Source organism: Pelobates fuscus, chromosome 12, assembly GCF_036172605.1.
Source record: "Pelobates fuscus isolate aPelFus1 chromosome 12, aPelFus1.pri, whole genome shotgun sequence".
In the NCBI taxonomy this organism is placed as follows: Eukaryota; Metazoa; Chordata; class Amphibia; order Anura; family Pelobatidae; genus Pelobates; species Pelobates fuscus.
The window spans coordinates 75,511,698-75,532,088 of NC_086328.1; the positions used below are offsets into that span (position 1 = coordinate 75,511,698).

The 20,391-nt window shown below is 42.5% G+C and overlaps 1 protein-coding gene across 3 annotated transcripts in view; it reads right to left on the bottom strand.

The window, feature by feature from the left end:
* LOC134578979 (uncharacterized) overlaps positions 1–20,029 on the bottom strand; it is a 33,614-nt gene extending 13,585 nt beyond the window's left edge. Inside the window, exons 1-8 of one of the 3 annotated variants that reach the window (XM_063438095.1) lie at positions 19,855–20,029; positions 11,970–12,144; positions 10,152–10,307; positions 9,342–9,478; positions 8,490–8,629; positions 8,162–8,350; positions 7,972–8,061; positions 5,733–5,822 (exon numbers count right to left, since the gene is read on the bottom strand). In XM_063438095.1, coding sequence (XP_063294165.1) covers positions 5,733–5,822; positions 7,972–8,061; positions 8,162–8,350; positions 8,490–8,629; positions 9,342–9,478; positions 10,152–10,307; positions 11,970–12,144; positions 19,855–19,945 — 1,068 coding nt within the window. In that variant the 5' untranslated portion in view covers positions 19,946–20,029. Of the gene's footprint in view, positions 1–5,732; positions 5,823–7,971; positions 8,062–8,161; positions 8,351–8,489; positions 8,630–9,341; positions 9,479–10,151; positions 10,308–11,969; positions 12,145–16,098; positions 16,494–19,290; positions 19,311–19,854 lie in introns of those variants that run through there. The other 2 variants (XM_063438097.1, XM_063438096.1) reach the window with 2 other exon arrangements.
* Positions 20,030–20,391: the final 362 nt, after the last annotated feature.

Sequence of the window (20,391 nt, forward strand, 5' to 3'; positions counted from 1 at the left end):
GGGCACACAGCGTCCAGGAGGCTGACTGGAGCCTCTGACAGCGTGAGTGGCGGCAGATTGGCGGATCGCCAGGGTGAGTACAGGGAATCTTACACCAAAGAGAAAGGTCGATTAAGGAAAAACAAAATAAATATCATTATAAACAAAACTTTTTGGAACATAAGAAAAGTAGAATGGTATGAGATAAAAAAAACTCTCACAAGCACTATGTAACGGATCACCTGGCACCCCGACTTGGTACCTCCGTTAATGGATGCTCCTAGTGCTTCCTGAGGACTCCAAGCACTCTGGCAGACACCACAATCACCGAATCCGAGAAACCTTTAAATTCTCCCAAGCGTATGAATGCTGTAGACCATTGAATAGGAACCATACGAATAGGCTTGTACTCCTAGCAGTCAACTGGAACAGCATACAATAAATCCTTCCCCCAATAATGAGACGACACATCACTTTGAGGGTAAAACAGGAACTCTGGACTGGCTCATCCAGCCTGGCTTTTATTACACTTGTACACTTACAGGCCACACCCAGGGGGAGGCATAAAATCACCAATCACACATCTGGTGCAACCCACACATTCCCTCCCATCAGATAAACAGTTAAACCAATTATTACATACAATAAAAATTCCGTTTTTACACACACACTGTAACTTTAAAACCATACATCCAATTTCAATAAAAGTTGCATATTCAGACTCAGCATACATCAAACATAAACACTTCCAAAAATCAGCCAAATCCCTCCAGTGGATCAAAAGTTAGCTGGAAGTCCTTTATGACCGACCGCAAGCACAATTTCCTGCCCAAAACAGTTCCATAGATTTGGGCTGTGCGGTCGGTCAATTTCATGCGAAAAAACGACTAAGTCCCATTTCGAACGGGACTTAGTCTCTGGAGCTGCAAGTTCCGTATGGGAGAAGGTAAGGGTCAGCGGTGTTCGGCAGAATGTGTAGCCGATTTTAGTTCCACAGAATCTTTAACATACACCGCTGACCGCATTCGAATGACCAAAATGGCCGCCGCCACATGTTCGGCTGCCGAATGGCGGCCACCCAGCGCTCGGCAATTAACCTGCAGTAACCTCACAGCCTGGGAGGTAAATTGCCTGCACACTTTAACTTCTGGGTGGTCCGCCTGTGTGGTACTTGGTTCAGTAAGCCCTATTTACTGAACCAAGTGGGGGAAAGCCAGGAACAAGTTATTTTACAGGTCTGGGGACATAGTCTTAAAGGGACATTGTTCACCAAAGTTACAAGATGTCCCCAGCCGGTTCTTAAAGGGCCATACACACCAAATAAAAGTCCATACGTTTTCAGGGGCCATAGTCTTAAAGGGTATTGTTACCCAAAGTCTCAATATGTCCCCAGACAGTTCTTAAAGGGCCAGCAGCAGTACAATAAAATACCATTCACTGTGCTTAAAGGGCCAGTAGCTGCCATATAAAGTACAATATGCCCCAAATAACCCAGGGGCCATAGTCAGTAGGTAGGAGGCTAGCAAACAGGCTTCTCCAGGGCCCAGTGGCGAGGTTGGTTTCGCCACATTTCTCCCCTTTTCCAAACAGACTAACAGGGTACCTGACCTCTTGCCGGTCAGTGCCCTTGTTAGTCCAGCAGCCCACCCACAAAACAGAAACAGCAGTACAGCCCACCCACAATAAATGGTTACTACACGTGAGTAAGGGAATAACTTGTCCAGGTCCAGGTGCCTCACCACGGCTGTGTGGGGGACTGGTAGGCCGTTTTGGTGGGTTGCTGAGTGGGCAGAGACCAGCGGTACTCTGCCCTGATGCCAGCACTACCACGGGAGTAGTCTGGTTGGAGCCTGGTTGCTGGAGACCGACTGTCTCCCCTTTAGCTGCGCAGCTCTGCTGTTGGTGGGGGAGACCGACTGTCTCCCCTTTGGCTAAGCAGCCTTGTTGCTGGGGGACAGGACTGACTGTCCTTACACCCTGTGCTGTAGGTGCAGAGACCACAGTCCCATCTGCACAGTTGTGGGGCTTACAGTCTCCCCCTGGTACATTAAGCTGCCGCTGGGGAGAGGTGGTAGCCAGCTCCTCTCCCATTAGAACACTCTGCCGCTGGGGAGAGGAGGTAACAATCTCCTCTCCCAGGCATACTTTCAGTCTTTGTGGAGGGAGACCGACTGTCTCTCCTCCCAATGCAGTGTCCTGCTGCTGGGGAACGGAGACTGGGCTCTCTATTCCCAAAAAATCACGCTGCTGCTGGGGGGTAGGACCAACTACCTCTGCCCCCTGTAACTCAGCCTGCCGCTGGGGAATGGAGACTGGGCTCCCAATTCCCTGCAATTCACACTGCCGCTGGGGAATGGAGACTGGGCTCCCAATTCCCAACAAATCACACTGCCGCTGGGGAGGGAGGACGGCCCCCTCAGCTCCCTGTAGCTTGGGCGCAGAGACCACGGTCCCATCTGCGCTGGTGTGGGGCTTACTGTCTCCCCTTGGTGTGCTAAGCTGCCGCTGGGGAGAGGGGGTAACAAACTCCTCTCCCTTACACACTTTCAGCCGCTGGGGAGCAGGGCTGACCCTCTGTACTCCCTGTAGGCAGGGCGCAGAGACCACGGTCCCATCTGCCCTGGTGAGGGGCTTACTGTCTCCCCTTGGTGAGCTGTGCTGCCGCTGGGGAGAGGGAATAACAAACTCCTCTCCCTTACACACCTTCAACCGCTGGGGAGAGGGGATAACAGGCTCCTCTCCCTGCACCGTAGACTGCCGCTGGGGAGCAAGAACGGCACCTTCAGCTCCCTGTAACGCACACTGCCGCTGGGGATCTGGGCCGACTGCCCAGCATCCCTGTAGGGCCGGTAGAGAGACCGCAGTCCCATCTCCACCTGCCATCTGTGGGTCTTCCCAGGACCAATCCGTGAGGCCCCTCAACATTTGTGAGTAAGGGCCACCTGCTTCCCCACCTGGCAACTCTGGCTGCTGCTGGGGATCTGGGCCGGCTGCCCAGCATCCCGGTGGAGTGACCTTGGTCCCATCTCTACCTGCCTGTTGTGGTTCCTCACAGGACCAGTCTATGAGGACCCCCACTTCGGGTTCCTCCCGCCGCCTCAGGGAAAGACGGCTAACCTCCTCGGATGCAGCCTCTACCCGGCTGCTGTAACGCTCCTGCTGCTGAGCATACTTCCTCTCTTTTGCCAACCGGAATTCTCGGTCCAGCCTTGTGTTTCGCTCGGCCATGACCTGGTTCCAGATCACCCGGCGTGTCTCCATGGGTATATCATCCCCATACTCGGCCACTCGCTGCCTCACCTCGGCCAGCCAATCATCTCCAGAGCCAGAACCTTCCATACTTGTCTGCTCCCAGGGGCGCTGCACGACTGCTAGCGTTGCCCTCAATTTGTAAATCCAAACGAACTGTGTCTCCGAGCTGCTTTACCTCACACTAGGACGCCATCCCACCGCTTGCCACCAATGTAACGGATCGCCTGGCACCCCGACTGAGTACCTCCGTTAATGGATGCTCCTAGTGCTTCCTGAGGACTCCAAGCACTCTGGCAGACACCACAATCACCGAATCCGAGAAACCTTTTAAATTCTCCCAAGCATATGAATGCTGTAGACCATTGAATAGGAACCATACGAATAGGCTTGTACTCCTAGCAGTCAACTGGAACAGCATGCAATAAATCCTTCCCCCCAATAATGAGACGACACATCACTTTGAGGGTAAAACAGGAACTCTGGACTGGCTCATCCAGCCTGGCTTTTATTACACTTGTACACTTACAGGCCACACCCAGGGGGAGGCATAAAATCACCAATCACACATCTGGTGCAACCCACACATTCCCTCCCCTCAGATAAACAGTTAAACCAATTATTACATACAATAAAAATTCAGTTTTTACACACACACTGTAACTTTAAAACCATACATCCAATTTCAATAAAAGTTGCATATTCAGACTCAGCATACATCAAACATAAACACTTCCAAAAATCAGCCAAATCCCTCCAGTGGATCAAAAGTTAGCTGGAAGTCCTTTATGACCGACCGCAAGCACAATTTCCTGCCCAAAACAGTTCCATAGATTTGGGCTGTGCGGTCGGTCAATTTCATGCGAAAAAAACGACTAAGTCCCATTTCGAACGGGACTTAGTCTCTGGAGCTGCAAGTTCCGTATGGGAGAAGGTAAGGGTCAGCGGTGTTCGGCAGAATGTGTAACCGATTTTAGTTCCACAGAATCTTTAACATACACCGCTGACCGCATTCGAATGACCAAAATGGCCGCCGCCACGTGTTCGGCTGCCGAATGGCGGCCACCCAGCGCTCGGCAATTAACCTGCAGTAACCTCACAGCCTGGGAGGTAAATTGCCTGCACACTTTAACTTCTGGGTGGTCCGCCTGTGTGGTACTTGGTTCAGTAAGCCCTATTTACTGAACCAAGTGGGGGAAAGCCAGGAACAAGTTATTTTACAGGTCTGGGGACATAGTCTTAAAGGGACATTGTTCACCAAAGTTACAAGATGTCCCCAGCCGGTTCTTAAAGGGCCATACACACCAAATAAAAGTCCATACGTTTTCAGGGGCCATAGTCTTAAAGGGTATTGTTACCCAAAGTCTCAATATGTCCCCAGACAGTTCTTAAAGGGCCAGCAGCAGTACAATAAAATACCATTCACTGTGCTTAAAGGGCCAGTAGCCGCCATATAAAGTACAATATGCCCCAAATAACCCAGGGGCCATAGTCAGTAGGTAGGAGGCTAGCAAACAGGCTTCTCCAGGGCCCAGTGGCGAGGTTGGTTTCGCCACACACTATAACAAGCTATATTCCTTTATTTCTTGGGGATTGCTGCATTTTTAAAACCACATTGCAATAAATAAGCCATCAGAAAAACATGGATCAGACAGAAGTCTTTTTTTGCACTGTGAATGGCTGGTTTGCAATAACATCAACAGGAAAGCCTACTAAGAAAATAGATTTGCCTGGAAATGCACTGGGACTGAGTTAATGTTTTGATTTTTGCAGCTGTATTTAACCACTTAGACAATGTTTCTTCCCAGAATCATTCTAACCCAACAATAACAGGGAAAATACATGCTCTTGAAATTTTGAGTTGCACTAAGGCGTCAAACCCCCCCACCCTGGGCAGAATTAGTAAATATTATTTCTAGTAAACTGAGTTCAATGTGCAACATTGCTGGGTATTATACAAAGAACTTAACAATAACTCTTTGTTATTAAGGGCATGCAATCTAAAAACACACAGTTCACTAAATTTAAAATTGTTAAGAGCTCAAGTTCCGAATGGGTCACTTTTCTTTCTTATTTTCCCCATTTTGTATGGAAGAAACAAAATGCAATACTTATTACAGGGACATGTCTCTAATTGGGTCATTTTTTTCTTATTTGCTCCAATTTATTTTGACAGAAGATACAAAATTGAACACATATTAGTGGGAGGCGTTGTGGTATTGAATATCTTTCGCTTTCTAGGGAGGGATTTTGTTGCTAGGTGCTTGATAAAAGTGATCAAGAAGATAGATACTCCTGACACCCCCATTGTAATGAGTCAAACCATATTTTACCGTACAATGGGGGGGAGGCAGGACACTCCGTGCACCAATATCACTACAGTGAGTGCTTTGAGTGTTCCTTTAATATGTTATGTGAGCACCAAAATTTATCATAGAAGTGGTCAGTTTAAAGCTTTCAATGACAACAAAGACAACAAACACTCGCAGACAAAATCCACCCACCAGAGGAGTCTTCTCCTGGATGGCTCTCTCCATGGCAATCTCCACCATGTTAGATGACAAGTCCATTCCCAGGACCTCTGCCCCAAACATCTACAAAGGAAAAAGAGTTACACTTTAAAGAACATTGTCTTTTTCTGATTCATAGAGTATTTTAAACTCTTAAAGCTTAAAAAACACAAGAGTTAAGTCACAAGAACACTCTCAGGAGTATTTGTTTAAAGGGACACTCTAATCACTAAAACAACTTTAGTTTATGAAACAGTTTTGGTGTATAGAACATGCCTCTGCAGTCTCACTGCTCAATTCTCTGCCATTTATCAGTTAAATCACTTTGTTTATGAACCCTAGTCACACCTTCCCGCATGTGACTTGCACAGCCTTCATAAACACTTCTTGTAAAGAGTCATCTAAAGTTTATCCTTCCTTTATTGCAGAGTTAAGTCCTCCTCTAGTAGCTGTCTATCCGACAGCTACTATAGGGACTTCCGGGTTCTTAAAACACGAAAAGTGTTTTAAACTACGCTGGACGTCCTCACGCTATGCATGAGAACCTCACGCGTTGCCAGGATCCCCATAGGAAAGAAAGCATTAAATAATGCTTTCCTATGGGGAGGTCTAATGCGTGCGCCACCATTGCCGCGCATGCGCATTAGGTCTCCAATTACGTGTCACAATTAGTTTTACCGCCGCCATATAGTGTAAATAAATATAAACTTCTTTGGATTGTAGATTATAAATAGTAAGTTGTAGCAGGGCATTTTCTGGGGATCTGGGAATTAATTTTCCTATTAGTCTTTCTATTTTAAAGAAAACCTGTGACCATAACTCACACTCCCACCATATATGTAAAAAGGAGCCATAATATTTGTTACAACTCCAACACATCGGGGAGCTTGAATTGCACAATGTAGCCATCCTATATGGTACCATATACCACCTGTTCGTAACCTTAAATACCACTTCTATAGTGTTTAAACAGTAAATATTTTTAGTTGTTCGGGGTAACTCCCGACCCCATTCTTCACTGGAAATTTAGATTTTAAGATCTTTCTCCCATTTTAGAAATTGCCAGCTTAGTAATCAGGGCTTCAATTTTTAGTAAACCTCTTCTGGCTTTAGAAACTACTTGTTGTACCACCTAATTTTTAAGTAGTGAACTTAAAGGATCACTATAGTGTCAGGAAAACAAACTCGTTTTCCTGACACTATAGCATCTTTAGGACCCCCTCACCCTCAGGGCTCCCTCCCTTGGCGCTGAAGGGGTTAAATACCCTTCAGTTACTTACCTTAATCCAGCGCCGGGCTCCTTCAGCGCTGGTGAACCCTCCTCCCCCGCCGACGTCATCTTCCGAGTGGAGCGGAATGCGCATGCGCGGCAATTTCTCAATGCTTTCCTATGGACATTCTGCACGCTGGATGCGAATTTCGCATCCAGCGTCGCAGATGCGCCTCTAGCGGCTGTCAGGAACACAGCCACTAGAGGTTGGATTAACCCTGCAATGTAAACATAGCAGTTTCTCTGAAACTGCTATGTTTACATCTGAAGAGTTAAAACCTGTGGGACCTGGCACCCAGACCACTTCATTAAGCTGAAGTGGTCTGGGTGACTATAGGGTCCCTTTAAAATATCAGAGCCTTCTGAGGTGTTAAAAAGAATGTTATGTTTTATAAAGTTTTTGATCCTAGAAAAGTATACCATTCTTTAGGTGATATTTGAAACTCTTGAATTATTGTTGAGAATGGTTTGAATATTATCATTTAGTAATAATTGGTTGATCTACATTATACTGTTTAGATTCCCCCTTTTCGACTTGTAAATCCCTAACAAATATTAAAATATCAGTTAGTTTGAGGCTTCTCTGCACTTTATTTTCTAAACCACTCATCCGTTTCAATTTTTCCCACTCATATATTATTGAGCCCAAACAGAAGATTCTGGCTGATTTAACCCGGGCATATTTTTTCCCCATCCACACCAAACTACTTAGGTCCTCTAGCCCACTCTTTTCCGTTCCAGAGCGTACCAACCCTCTTCCTTAGCACTATACAATTGTATCCGGTATAAATGAAAAATAATACTCGAAAGATAGGTATGTTTTATATTGGGAAAATCAATCCCACCATCTCTGGGTTTCTGTGTCAATAGTTTTTTTTATTAATTCTGGGTCGTTTCCCTATCCAAATAAAAGGGAAAAGGTTTTCTTAAAATACTATTTTAACAAATAACAAGCAGCCTTACCTTGGCCATGTAGAAGTCTCCGCCACCAATGCCACAACCTACATCAATGACACACTGGCCAGGGAGTAAGTTCAATCTGGAGATAAATTCCTGCAGGTGGATTAAGTTAACATTTAACAACAAAGCTGTCAGGTTGTCCTCCAATTTTAATTCCAAAATATCATTCTAATCACTTTTGTAAAGCTCTCACCTTTGTGGTTTCAAGCCCTCCAGTGCTGACAAAGCCTTCCCCAAATATTTTCTCATATCTAAGGATCCCACGTCGAGAATACTGTTGGTTATCCAAGAAATTTTGAAATGTCCCATAGCCTTGGTGAGCATCTGGTACCCTGGGAACCATCTCCAGCAGCCAGCACACCTGGTTCTGGTTCTTCTTTATCTGGTCAACACATATTTCAGAGGAATATGAGTGAGTGGAGGCAAGGGAGGGAGAGAGAAGGGGACTGAGACAAGGAAGGACCAGTAATGTAGTGAGCTAAAGGACAGAAAAAGAGATATAAGATTGATGGTGAGCTCACCTGAATATACGTCTGCACAGATCTTGCCATCACAATCTCAAAGCCATCATTTCCAGGTTTTGAGGTAACAGATGTCATGATGTGGTTATACTGAGCAGGGGTACGGTAAACTGTTGGGTTAAATGTCCGCTCGGAGTCTCCTAAAATTACACGATATAAGATTTATATACACTTTTTCGATTGGGAGTACGTCACTGGCATACCCACCAATATGAAAGTAAGAGTTTTTAACCTTTTATGTCAATAAACTGTTTGAGATACTATTCAATTGGGGGGTTCCTGCTATTCCATTTTTTCTATACCACGTAGAATCTTTTATTCATCTGACTGAACACGCTGTTTGGAGACATCTATCCTAATATACTGCTGTGGGAATTATCCCTCTCAAGTGGAACACTTCAAACCCAGAGCCAGTGGTGATAGGGATCTGGTACATGTAAGTTCTCTCCCAGATTCTCCTTAATACTTTATGTTTTTATTCAGATAGTCTGCACTATGTATGTTCATGCTATCAATTTCAGAGTATGAGGAATCACAAATATTACAGTTTAAGCTCGGATACATTATTTGGTATATTATTGAAGAAATGTCATAAGAGGTTTTCTGTACAACTACACAGCTGATTAAAAATGAGTTAAGGGTTGTGCTTTTTTAATTCACAGAAGTTTGTATTTTATATTTTACACTGCCTGTCTTCCTGTATTCAATCAGCATTTCTCTCTGAACATGAAGTGCACCAGTGAGTTTTACTAAGTTCCGCTGTTTAACTGACCCCTGTCAAAATTTAATGAAGAACTGTCTTCCAGAGAGGTGACAGAACCCCTTTAAAATTGTCCAGTACATACTTCTCACCTGACTGGTAAAAGCAAGATTCCCTGTAGAAGAGGTAGCCACCGGGCTTTAGCCAGCCCAGCATTTTTTGAGTCAAAGTTATTAATTCGGCATCAGTCAGGTACATCAACAGCCAGTTAGAGAAGATGAAGTCAAAACTGTAAAAAAAAAACCATTAGATATTAGATAACAATAGATACCATATATGCAAGAAAGCAAGCCTTAGGTAAATGTATATTAGCAATCTTATGGGCGATGTTACCAGGAAAGGTTAAAAGATCTTAACATGTATAGCTTGGAGGAAAGACGAGACGGGGGGATATGATAGAAACATTTAAATACATAAAGGGAATCAACACAGTAAAGGAGGAGACTATATTTAAAAGAAGAAAAACTACCACAACAAGAGGACATAGTCTTAAATTAGAGGGACAAAGGTTTAAAAATAATATCAGGAAGTATTACTTTACTGAGAGGGTAGTGGATGCATGGAATAGCCTTCCAGCTGAAGTGGTAGAGGTTAGAACAGTAAAGGAGTTTAAGCGTGCGTGGAATAGGCATAAGGCTATCCTAACTATAAGATAAGGCCAGGGACTAATGAAAGTATTTAGAAAACTGGGCAGACTAGATGGGCCGAATGGTTCTTATCTGCCGTCACATTCTATGTTTCTATGTTTCTATGATCTAAGTGTTTCTGCAGTAAAAGTGGAAACAGATGTTTCACTTGACAAATTCCTATATTTTTTTGTTTGGAGTTGAAAATGTAACTATTGAAATGTATTCACTTTCTGGCTCGAGAAACCTGTGAGATGTGTGAAACAGTCTTCTCACCTCTGATTGGGAAGTTCCAAACAGGTAACATCAGCTTGTAGGAATGTTATGTTCTCCCGGTGGCCGTTGATTTCACGATTCTTCTCAATAAACTTCTCCATGAAGTCCACGGCAGTCACATGACACGCCAACTTGGCAAGATGTCCAGTGTAGCGACTGGAGGACAAGAACATGGTGGAGTGAGATGGATGTACACAGAAGAGGTAATGGCGTTATTATTGTGATGATATGTGATGATAACATGATATTATTTTTGGCATTCATATAGTACCCACTTATTCTGCAGTGCCTTACAATATTATGAGCAGAAAAAGCTTTGGCAAGGAGTCACTGTGTTGTACTGAGGTACTAGTTTCATCTTTTAAAAATGGTAAGGTGCATATCATATTTTATGTTCTTATCCCCCTCCCCAAGGCAGCCCCTCCACTTACCAGTAGCAGGGCTAAAAAAATAAAACTAACTGCTTACCCAGCCACTGTTCAAGGGCACCAGAGCATGATTAAGGTTGCTCGGGGAAAATTGGGGCCCCTCTTAGAGTCCTGCGCTCTGTCTGTGAGTGTTGTGTGTGTGACAGTGTGTGTAGTGGCTGAGTGTTATGTGTGTGAAGAGCTGTATGGTTGCGCCGAGTGTCTGTGTGTCTAGCATTTTGTACCTGTGTATGTTCCCGAGAGTGTGTGTGTGTGCATTTCTGACTCAGTGTGTATGTGTCTTTGGCACAGTGTACCTTGTGTATGTGCCTGAGCATCCTTGTGTGTGAATGTTTGTTTCTGTTTCAGTATGCATATATATGTCTGTGTCTGGAAGCGAATGTGCAGGGGTTAATTGCTTGTGCTGTTTGTAAGGAGAGCTGTTTGTGTTTTTGGTCAGGCTTTGCTTCATGTGGAAGGGAGTGACAGCTGTTGTGGGGTGAGTGTGACATGGTGAGGGGAGTGAGTGTGACAGTTGACGAGGTGAGTCAGACAGGGTTGGGGCGGTGAGTATGGCAGAGTTGGCGGGTGGTGTGACACAATAGTGGGGTGGGTGAATGTGAGAGGGCTAAGGGGTTTGACAGGGCAAGTGGTGTGAGTGTGGCAAGGTGAGAGGGGTGAGTGTTATAAGATATGTGTGGTAGGGTGAGTGTGGCAAGGTTGGGTGTGAGTTTGATAGGGCTGGTAAAGGAGTGTAATAGTGAGTGATTAAAACAGTCTCTCCACACTGTAATTGCCATTTTTTAATATAACATTTGCCCCCCCCCCTCCTGCTTACCTCAAGGGCAGGAATGGTGGCACAGATCCATTCCCTGGTGGTCTGATGGACTTCCAGAGCAGGCACATGTCTTTTGGCCCATAGATCTGTGATGATGTCAAAGAGCAGTCTGCGTAACCCGGCACCTGCGCTCAGAAATGCTGCACCAAGGACCACCTGGGGGTTGTTTTTAATGGGCTGCTCAAAGATATATTTTCATTTCCTTGCCGGCTCAAGGAGGCCTGATCAGAGCCGGAGCCAGATGTGGCGCCCACCATCATCTGACACCTAGGGCATATGCCATGCCTTCCATCAAAGTATGCCACTGGTAATGGTGCCAGGATTGATTACTTACAATAAGGGAGGGGGCAGAGCAAACTATTTTAGAACAATTTGCCTTCTTACCTGGACTCCACCTCCACTACTAACGCCATAGAGTGAGCTGTAGTGGTTATTGTGCTTTGAGTGTTTTTTTTTATTTTAGCCTGCTTCTCTGTTATAATTTGTTAAAATCTTTAAGTACAAAAAACACTTTTGGATTCATATTAATGAGTCCAAAAAAATCTAATGAAATGCACTTGGTTCTCCTCTTACCCAATACCAGCTCCTAGTTCCAACACACTCAGCCCATCCAAAGAGGGTAGAAGTCCAATAATCTCTGGCTTCTCTTTCACAGATAGCAGCTTAGCACTGGAATCCAGCATCATCTCTTCCAACGAGGCATCGCGAGAGTGTTCCTCCCAGAACTTTTTCATGGTTTCACGAGCATCTAAAGAGAAAACATACAAAAAAAATTAGAAAGGCTTTTGGAATTGTCTGCAACCAACTTCTTCAGTTAAGAGAGGTCAAGCACTGACTCAGTCATTCTAAACTTATGAAAGGCTACAAAACAATGTTAATATATGACGGAGTTGCAAAAACACAAAACAAAGACAAATTAAACCCCTATTACTGAGTCAGGCTTCATGGACAAAGTCAATAGGGTGCACTTTGAAACATTTTTGTTGTTGCTGCTTGATCATGTTTTCTCCTGAAAACACCTGTCAATGTCAATTTTCATAAAACACAATACCTAATACTAATAGTTTATCATATAAACTCTTTTAAAAATCGACAGTCTCAGCAAAACTATCAAGGTATTTTTTGCTAAACTGTGAATTGTCAGGAATTGACAAGGAGAAATTTAAGCCATATAGCCAATCTTAATTCATTCTTATGTTTCAAGCTATGCTATATTGGATTAAAAGATTAATTTCTTACAACTTCTCAAAAATTGGGCAAAAGTCTAAATGGAAGGTACAGCCTCTGTAATCGAGTCAGTAGCAGTTTTAATACAAACCTGGGGCTTGCATTAAAGGGGGGCACACGGTCTGTGAAACTGAAATGTGTGTGTAAAACATAAATAAAAAATACATACAGATTTGACAAGAGGTTGATGATAAAATGGTTATATGAAACATATCCAAGACTATTACACAAAAAGTAAGTTTCTATAGATATATTATTTTGTGTTTTAGAATATTTTAGTCAGGGCTTGACAAATCCCAGGCGCCTGGTCGTCATGGCGCCTAGGAATTTTGCTTTGGCGTCTGGGATAAGTGAGCCCATAACCCCTGAGACAGGTGGGAGGCTGGCTGGGGAACTGGGGAGGAGGGCAGCAAGCTGCACACAACACTCACAGACAGATTCTGGGGGGGGGGGGGGGGGGTTGGAGGTGGGCAGCTCTCTGTGCAAATAGTAGGAAGGCAGCGAGGTAGTCGTGATGTCCCTGCTCTGCTCCCTCGCGCGCACCTTAGTGTGCCGGAGCCAGAATATATGACAGGAGCAAAGCAAGGACATCATAGCTCCCTCTCTGCCCGGCAACAATACGCGCAGCCAGCATGTCTGTCATGGAATGTGTGTGTCTGTCTGTCATGGAATGTGTGTGTGTGTGTGTGTGTGTGTGTCTGTCTGTCATGGAATGTGTGTGGGTGTGTCTGTCTGTCATGGAATGTGTGTGCCTTTAATGGTATGCATTTGTCTGTGTGTATCTGTCTGTCTGTCATGGTATGTGTCTATCTGTCATCATAACGTGTGTGTGTGTGTGTGTGTCATGATGTGTGTGGAATGTATGAATGTAGGACACCCGAAGCACCTCTACTGACCGTCTGAGTGACTGTCACTAGAGGTGTCACTAGGAAGCAATGCAAACACTTTCTCTGAAAAGGCAGTGTTTACATTGAAAAGCCTAAAGGGACAGGCAATAGACACCAGAACCACTACAATAAGCTGTAGAGATCCTGGTGACTATAGTGTCTCTTTAAGAATTTTATTTTTGTCATTGAATATAAAGCTTTATAAGTTTAAGAAAACTCTGGCTCCTAACTTTTTTAGCTGGCTCCTAGATTCTAAGCACATTTGTCAATCCCTGATTTGAGTGCTATTATAGTTATAGCCTAAGCATACCAAAACTTCTCAAAGGTTAAGTTTTAAAACCACCTTACAGTATGTGTCCTATAACTTCCAAAAAAACTGAAGTCCTTTAAATATGAGGTATTTTCAGAGGATTAATACGTGAATGTATTTTGTAAGATTTGTTTTTTTAGTTACACTAGTTACGTAGACGTTTAAACGGAAACGTTTTTTTTTCTTTTTTACCATTTTTTTTTTTATATTTTATTCAAATGTATGTTTTACTATGGATAAATCAAAGGTATCAGAAGAAAACCTGTCCTTTAATAAACAATATTTATGTCATTAAAAGAGTGCAAAATAAATTGATTTAAAGGAGGTCTAAAGTGTGCATACATTCTCTTGAATGACTGAAAAGGTCACACAAATAGACTGCACACACTTAGTAAGTAAATTCAGTGAAAATTATTGTGCATGGAAAGTGCCCTCTCTTGCATGATTAGTACATAGAGCATATGTGCAAAGTGTCATCATTGAGATATATATAAATCCATTTCCAAATACCTAATATGACTGTTATAATCTCTACATTTAATTATATACAAAAATTTCAGCACTGATATATTTGTAAAAACATTAAAATAGACTTGTTTTTCACAAATCAGGGCATGATAATATACATTTTACAAAGAAAATACAAGTACAAACCAAATGTTTAACAAAGGCATAGATAAGATATTCTTAAAATCTCTTGCAGGTTAACATTTTGCTGAGCATCATTGGAAAATTCTAGAAAAATAATTTAAAGGTTAAAGGTTGTCTGTCTCTGCGATATAGGATACCTCTTGTTCTCACTGTTCCTAGAAATGCTAAGTATGGAATGTTTCTCTCCCAGCACTTTCATCTCTGACACATTTCACTCTCAGAACTTTATGTGGGGAGTTAAAACCTGGAAATTAAAGTATTACTCCAACCATCAAAATTCCTACCGTCTGCTGTAGTGGTTATGATGATAGGAGTACCGTGGCCTGGTTCTATGATAATGGGGCAAACAGTTTAACAACAGTTTGCCCCTTTATCTGGGTCTCTGCCAGGCTCCAATGCTTCCTGGTGGTCCGGTGGCGAACTTCCTACTTCTGCTGATCATCAGCTGATCGCTCTCAGCCAATGATTACAATTCTGTGCATTGAAAGTTGCACAGAATTTACATTACAGTTCCAGGCTGGTTGATGACACCCCATTGACGCAGTTTTTCATAGTGAAATGCTGCACATAGAAACCGCAGGCACCATGACAACTTCAAATCAATGAACAGGTCATTGTGCTTGGAAAAAAACTTTTAAATTATTCTTGTTCCTGTAAACCAAATTTGTTTATTTTTAATGTTTCATGTACAAATTGTACAGCCCTACAAAATAGGCGCTTCATTAAATATTGTTAGATAAGCATTCCAAATAATTTAATATTTTTGGCTAAACTTTAAAATTATTTTTTTCCAACAATTAAAAAAAAAAAAAAAATATATATATATATATATATATATATATATATAAATATATCAATACAAAAATCTAAATATTTTTCATACCAATAGATCATTTGAAAAGCGTATCCAAAAATATTAAATCAAGGCATATGTTAGAGCTTCATCTTATCACACGTCTAAATAACATGGATTATACTTTGTGCAACACCGCTTTCTCTTTCTCAAAGTGGGACAATTGCAACTTTTTCACTGATTTAATACTGTAAAATTCTGTTTTGCTGACAAACTAATATGCCCATATGATCACATGTTCATGTTCTGCGCCATGACATCACAGGTCAATTATACCTATGTCGTAAAATCTAATAGTATGTATTTTATATACTATTTTAAAAGAGATCAATACAATTCATTTGACGTTATACAATTTTCATAAACACCTTCCGCACAAACATATGTCCAAACTATCTTTTTTTTTCAGCTTGCCCATGCAACATGTTGGGGTATAACAAACTGTTATGAGTGCATTGCATACATATTATAATTAGGATACATTATATATACCATTAAACCAATAATCCTACTGGCACGTGTTACAAGGATAAGGAATACAATGCTGAACAGAAAATGTAAATAAAATCACCTTGCAAGAGTCTATATGACTATACGAATCATCAGATAACGATAGGATGTAATCAAACCAATACATCCGTTTCTATGACACTTTCGATTCTCATTAATTCTTTAAAAAAAACTGAATGTATCTTGATGTCATAATTCCTTGATCATGCACACCCCCACCTTTAAAAGCCCCCACTCCCCCCCAGCTTTATGACGATCACTTACCATTTGCCATGGTTGCTGCTCAAATGTGTGACGTCAAACCTATGAATTGCCTATACTTTTTTAATATTAATAATTCTAAGCCTGCAACACTATAAACAGGGCGAGAAAATATATTTTATTTAAAATATAGATTTATAGATTTATATATCCTATGCAAATTTAAATTATAAAGAACAGTTAGGGAAAATAATATTTACATCTGAAAAAATATACTATGTATCAGTGACTAAGGGGGATCTTCTTTCTCTCTCTGAGACGTAATGTACTACAGTGTGAATCGCCACCCTAGTGCGAGAAAAGCTCCTGCTGTATCTATTATACCGCCTGCCACGAGGCCTCATTAGCAAAATAAAATAGAATGTTGGGAAATGGAGAAGAAAAAAAAAAGATTCTAATATAAGCTATTTATAAGATAGGAGAACCTGTAACGCCCCTTCCATCAGTTTCCAGAGCGCATGCGATGACGTCACTCACAGAATTCCACGCCAAGCCTGCTGATTATTAGCCACGCCCACGGCCTTCTCTGTTAGGTGCCGAGCGGCTCTGATGGCGGCGGAAATCCAATGGGACAATAGGTGGGCGGGGTTATGGAATCAACTTAGACTGCTGCAGTGCATGGGGTTGTGGAGTTCGTTGCTGGCATACAGCCAAAGGAGAAGGGGCCCCTCTTTGAAGGGGGAAGTGGTGATAGTCTGGCAAGGCTGCATGAGGCTCCCTTAGTCCCTTTGCCTGCTGTTTGGACATTTTACTTTCACCTGAGTTGGCCATATTTCCAGTTTCAGAACTGATTGCCTAATTTAATATAATATCCCCACGAATTTATAAAATAATGGGCTATGGTGGAGTTGTGTTGGGATTATATTATAAAAGTTTCTGTTGTGAATTTCAAGATTTTTACCCCAGTTGCAGAATTTTTTTCGCCTTAATATTTCCATTCGTAATTTGATTTTGCAATAATTTGGAGTTCAGTGAATAAAGCGGACACGTTTCGATCCATTATAATTCACCGCTTCACGAATAGACAGCCATAATGTTTGTGGGAGGATAAGATTTTTATGCATTTGTGATTTAAAGTTCTGGTTTCTTTGTTGCTGGTAACCATAAGCGGAAGTCACCCTGACTTTGCGTTGTGTTTGTCTTACATTTATTGTGTAGGAAGATGCTAGATTAGCATGACACAAGCAAAAGCGAGCTAGTACGCTGTCTCTTTAATAGCAAGCTGGGTGCAGGTTAATGAAAGACTAACAGTGCTGAATCATGCATGCCACTGTTTAACCCACGCACTGCTAAACCTGTGCCGCTTGTGTCACTGAAATTTAGCTTTAAATATCCTTGGAATATAAACCACTACAGCATGACTTGTGCAGAACTGACAAGGGAACTGCAAATAATAAACCGAACTGGAACAATTCTTCAGCCCAGCTGAGTTTAATTCACTAACTTAGGACATGAGACAAATTAATAAGGGAAATGTGAATCCAAACTGGAAACATTCTCAGAACCAGAATTGTGAAAAATTGAAAAGAGAATTATAAGCTTCAGACCAATATAGCCAAACTAGAAGAATTCTCAAAAAACTTGACTATTTTGCTTTACATTTTCTGTCCCTAGAGGTTTTTCCACAGTAGTTTAACCCCTTAAGGACCAAACTTCTGGAATAAAAGGGAATCATGACATGTCACACATGTCATGTGTCCTTAAGGGGTTAAATATTGCATCATCTCAGGACAGAAGAGGATATCCTGGTAATCCATTGACAATATATATGAAAAGGGAATTGTGTATTGAGCCAGTTGTTGCCTGTCTGCCTAATAGATTGCTTAATGTTCTCTGGGAATGTTCTTTCATTTGCGGGATGCTTGTTGTGGGAAGAGCGACGAGGCTTTAACATGAGGCTTATCCCTTTACATTGTAGGGACTACACAGAAGGAATTTGCTGGTGCAGTAAAGCCCATTGAAATGCTTACCATTTCCAAAAGAAAAAAAAAATATTATATGCATTACTGACAAGAGAGACAATGATGCGTCCTTCCACAGACCAACTCTCCTGATGCATTGTCCCCTCAGACATCACTTAAGATGGCTGTGGGATTTGACTCCCCCTTTCGTCAAGTTTTTCTAACTTTGATTTTGGCTATTACAAATACACACTATCTGTGTTGCAAACTCTATGCTGAGAGTGGGGGACCAAGAAAGCACCATTGTGAATCCCCAGGGGGCTATCAAGCTCGATATGAATATATATGGTCAGGGAAAGAACCATGAAAAAAAACCTTAATGACTTGAAATAACCTAATAAATCCTTTCTCGAAATATCAGTCGTTATTTCGGGAAAATAGGTTTCCTTATGTCACCCCCCACCCAGTGGTGTATTTAGGATTTGTGCTGCCCTAGGCAGGACGGTGCTCGGACCCCCCACCCCCCAAATTTAAGTTTTCCCCACCCCTTCCTGTCAAGGCCGCACTTTGACTGACAGACACATACACTCACTGACAGACGCATACACTCATTGACAGACACACACTCTCATATACAGTGACAAACAATGACTTGGACACACACTGACATATGCACACTCTCACTGACAGACGCACACTCTCACTGACAGACGCACGCACTCACTGACAGACGCACGCACTCACTGACCGACACACACACATTCACTCACATAGACACACACATTCACATACAGACACATACACATTTTTCCTAACACTTACAAATTATTATTTTATTTTAAATCCACCCAGCATCCCTGGGAGAGGTGGAGTGGATTCCTTACCTATGCAGTAGGGCTGCTGCACGGGTAGGCGGCGCGGGAGCTTTAATCTTCCTGCTCAGCTCCCTCGCGCGCGGCTTGGTGATGCCGGGAGCCAGAGTGACGTCATATTCCGGCTCCCGACTTCATTAAACGCACGGAGGGAGCTGAGCAGGAAGAGCTCAGGTGAATATGCTCCCTCGCTGCCCGCCGCCAGCCTCGGTGGGGCTCAAAAGTGGCCAGCTCTTGAGCCCCCCAGGACACACGGCAAACAAGGGATCTGCCTGGGCGTTTGGGGGCGGCTTTTTTTTGCCACCCCCTGCAAAGTGCCGCCGAAAGCAGATGCCTTGTTTGCCACGCGGAAGACACGTCCCTGCCCCCACCCTCCTTTTCACTTCGCAGCTAAAAATTTAAGTTAAATAAATATTACTCACCTTATTTCCAGTGCCAGGATTCCTCTTCTGCAACCTCCAGCATCTCCTCTGGGGATGTCAGCATTCAAGCTGATATTACCCTTGATATCCTCCAATTCATAGCTTCTCCTAGAGAGAGCTGCAGCCTAGTTCGTTAAAAGAGCTCCAGAGAGACCCTAGTCAAGCTTCGGCGACTGGAGCAGAAGTGGTCCAGTGTCCCTGCAAGCGGCTAGGAAGCGGACTGGGAGAAGTTACTCGGTCGAAGTACAGGAGCTCCGTCACACCTATTATATATCATTTTGATCAGGAGAAGTAGGGCTTTCGTTTCAAATCGAATATATATTTTAAAGATGCTTGGCACTTCATAAACAAATGCAAATAATTGCCTAGATGCAACTTATGCGTTGATGATATAATTAATAAAGATAGGTGCACTAAAAGGACTTTTTAAGCAAACCATGTATTTATTTGAGAAACCAAGTTCCATTAGTTCCGATCAACGTTTCGACTTGTTTGTGTATTTCTCAAGATCAACAGTGATACAAAAATAAATGCATTAAATAAGTAAAAACTTAAGTGACTTACCAATACCTGTGTGCATCCACTCTCCCTCAATCCGATCCCCAGAAGTGCTCATGCAGGACAAGTGCACCGGTGTAATACGTGGTGATGACATGTAAGGCCAATCATAAATGTGTAAAGAAATAAAATTAGTGCTGCTCAGCTAGTGCAAGAAGGAGTATGGAGGTATTGAAATACGAGCAGCTACTGCTGAAAGTGGACCTTAGGACGGACCAGTGAAGTGCCAATGCAAATAAAACCAGTGTTAAAAAAAACTAAACATGTGGACACTGAATAATGCAATTGCACTGGGTCAGTGGAAAGGGTCCGTGCATGGCAATAGATGGGGATCCCAGATTAATATGTGCTTAATAATAGTAATAAACAACACAATTAATAACATATTAGAAATACATAACAACAATATAATAAAGCCTAAATCTGGAACTTTAAAAAGAAAATAACATATGTTATAGGTAAATATATGTTAAATATCTAGGGAACAGAAATATGTATTCTTTGGGAAATCTATTTACTATAATGAAAAAAGTTACAGACACA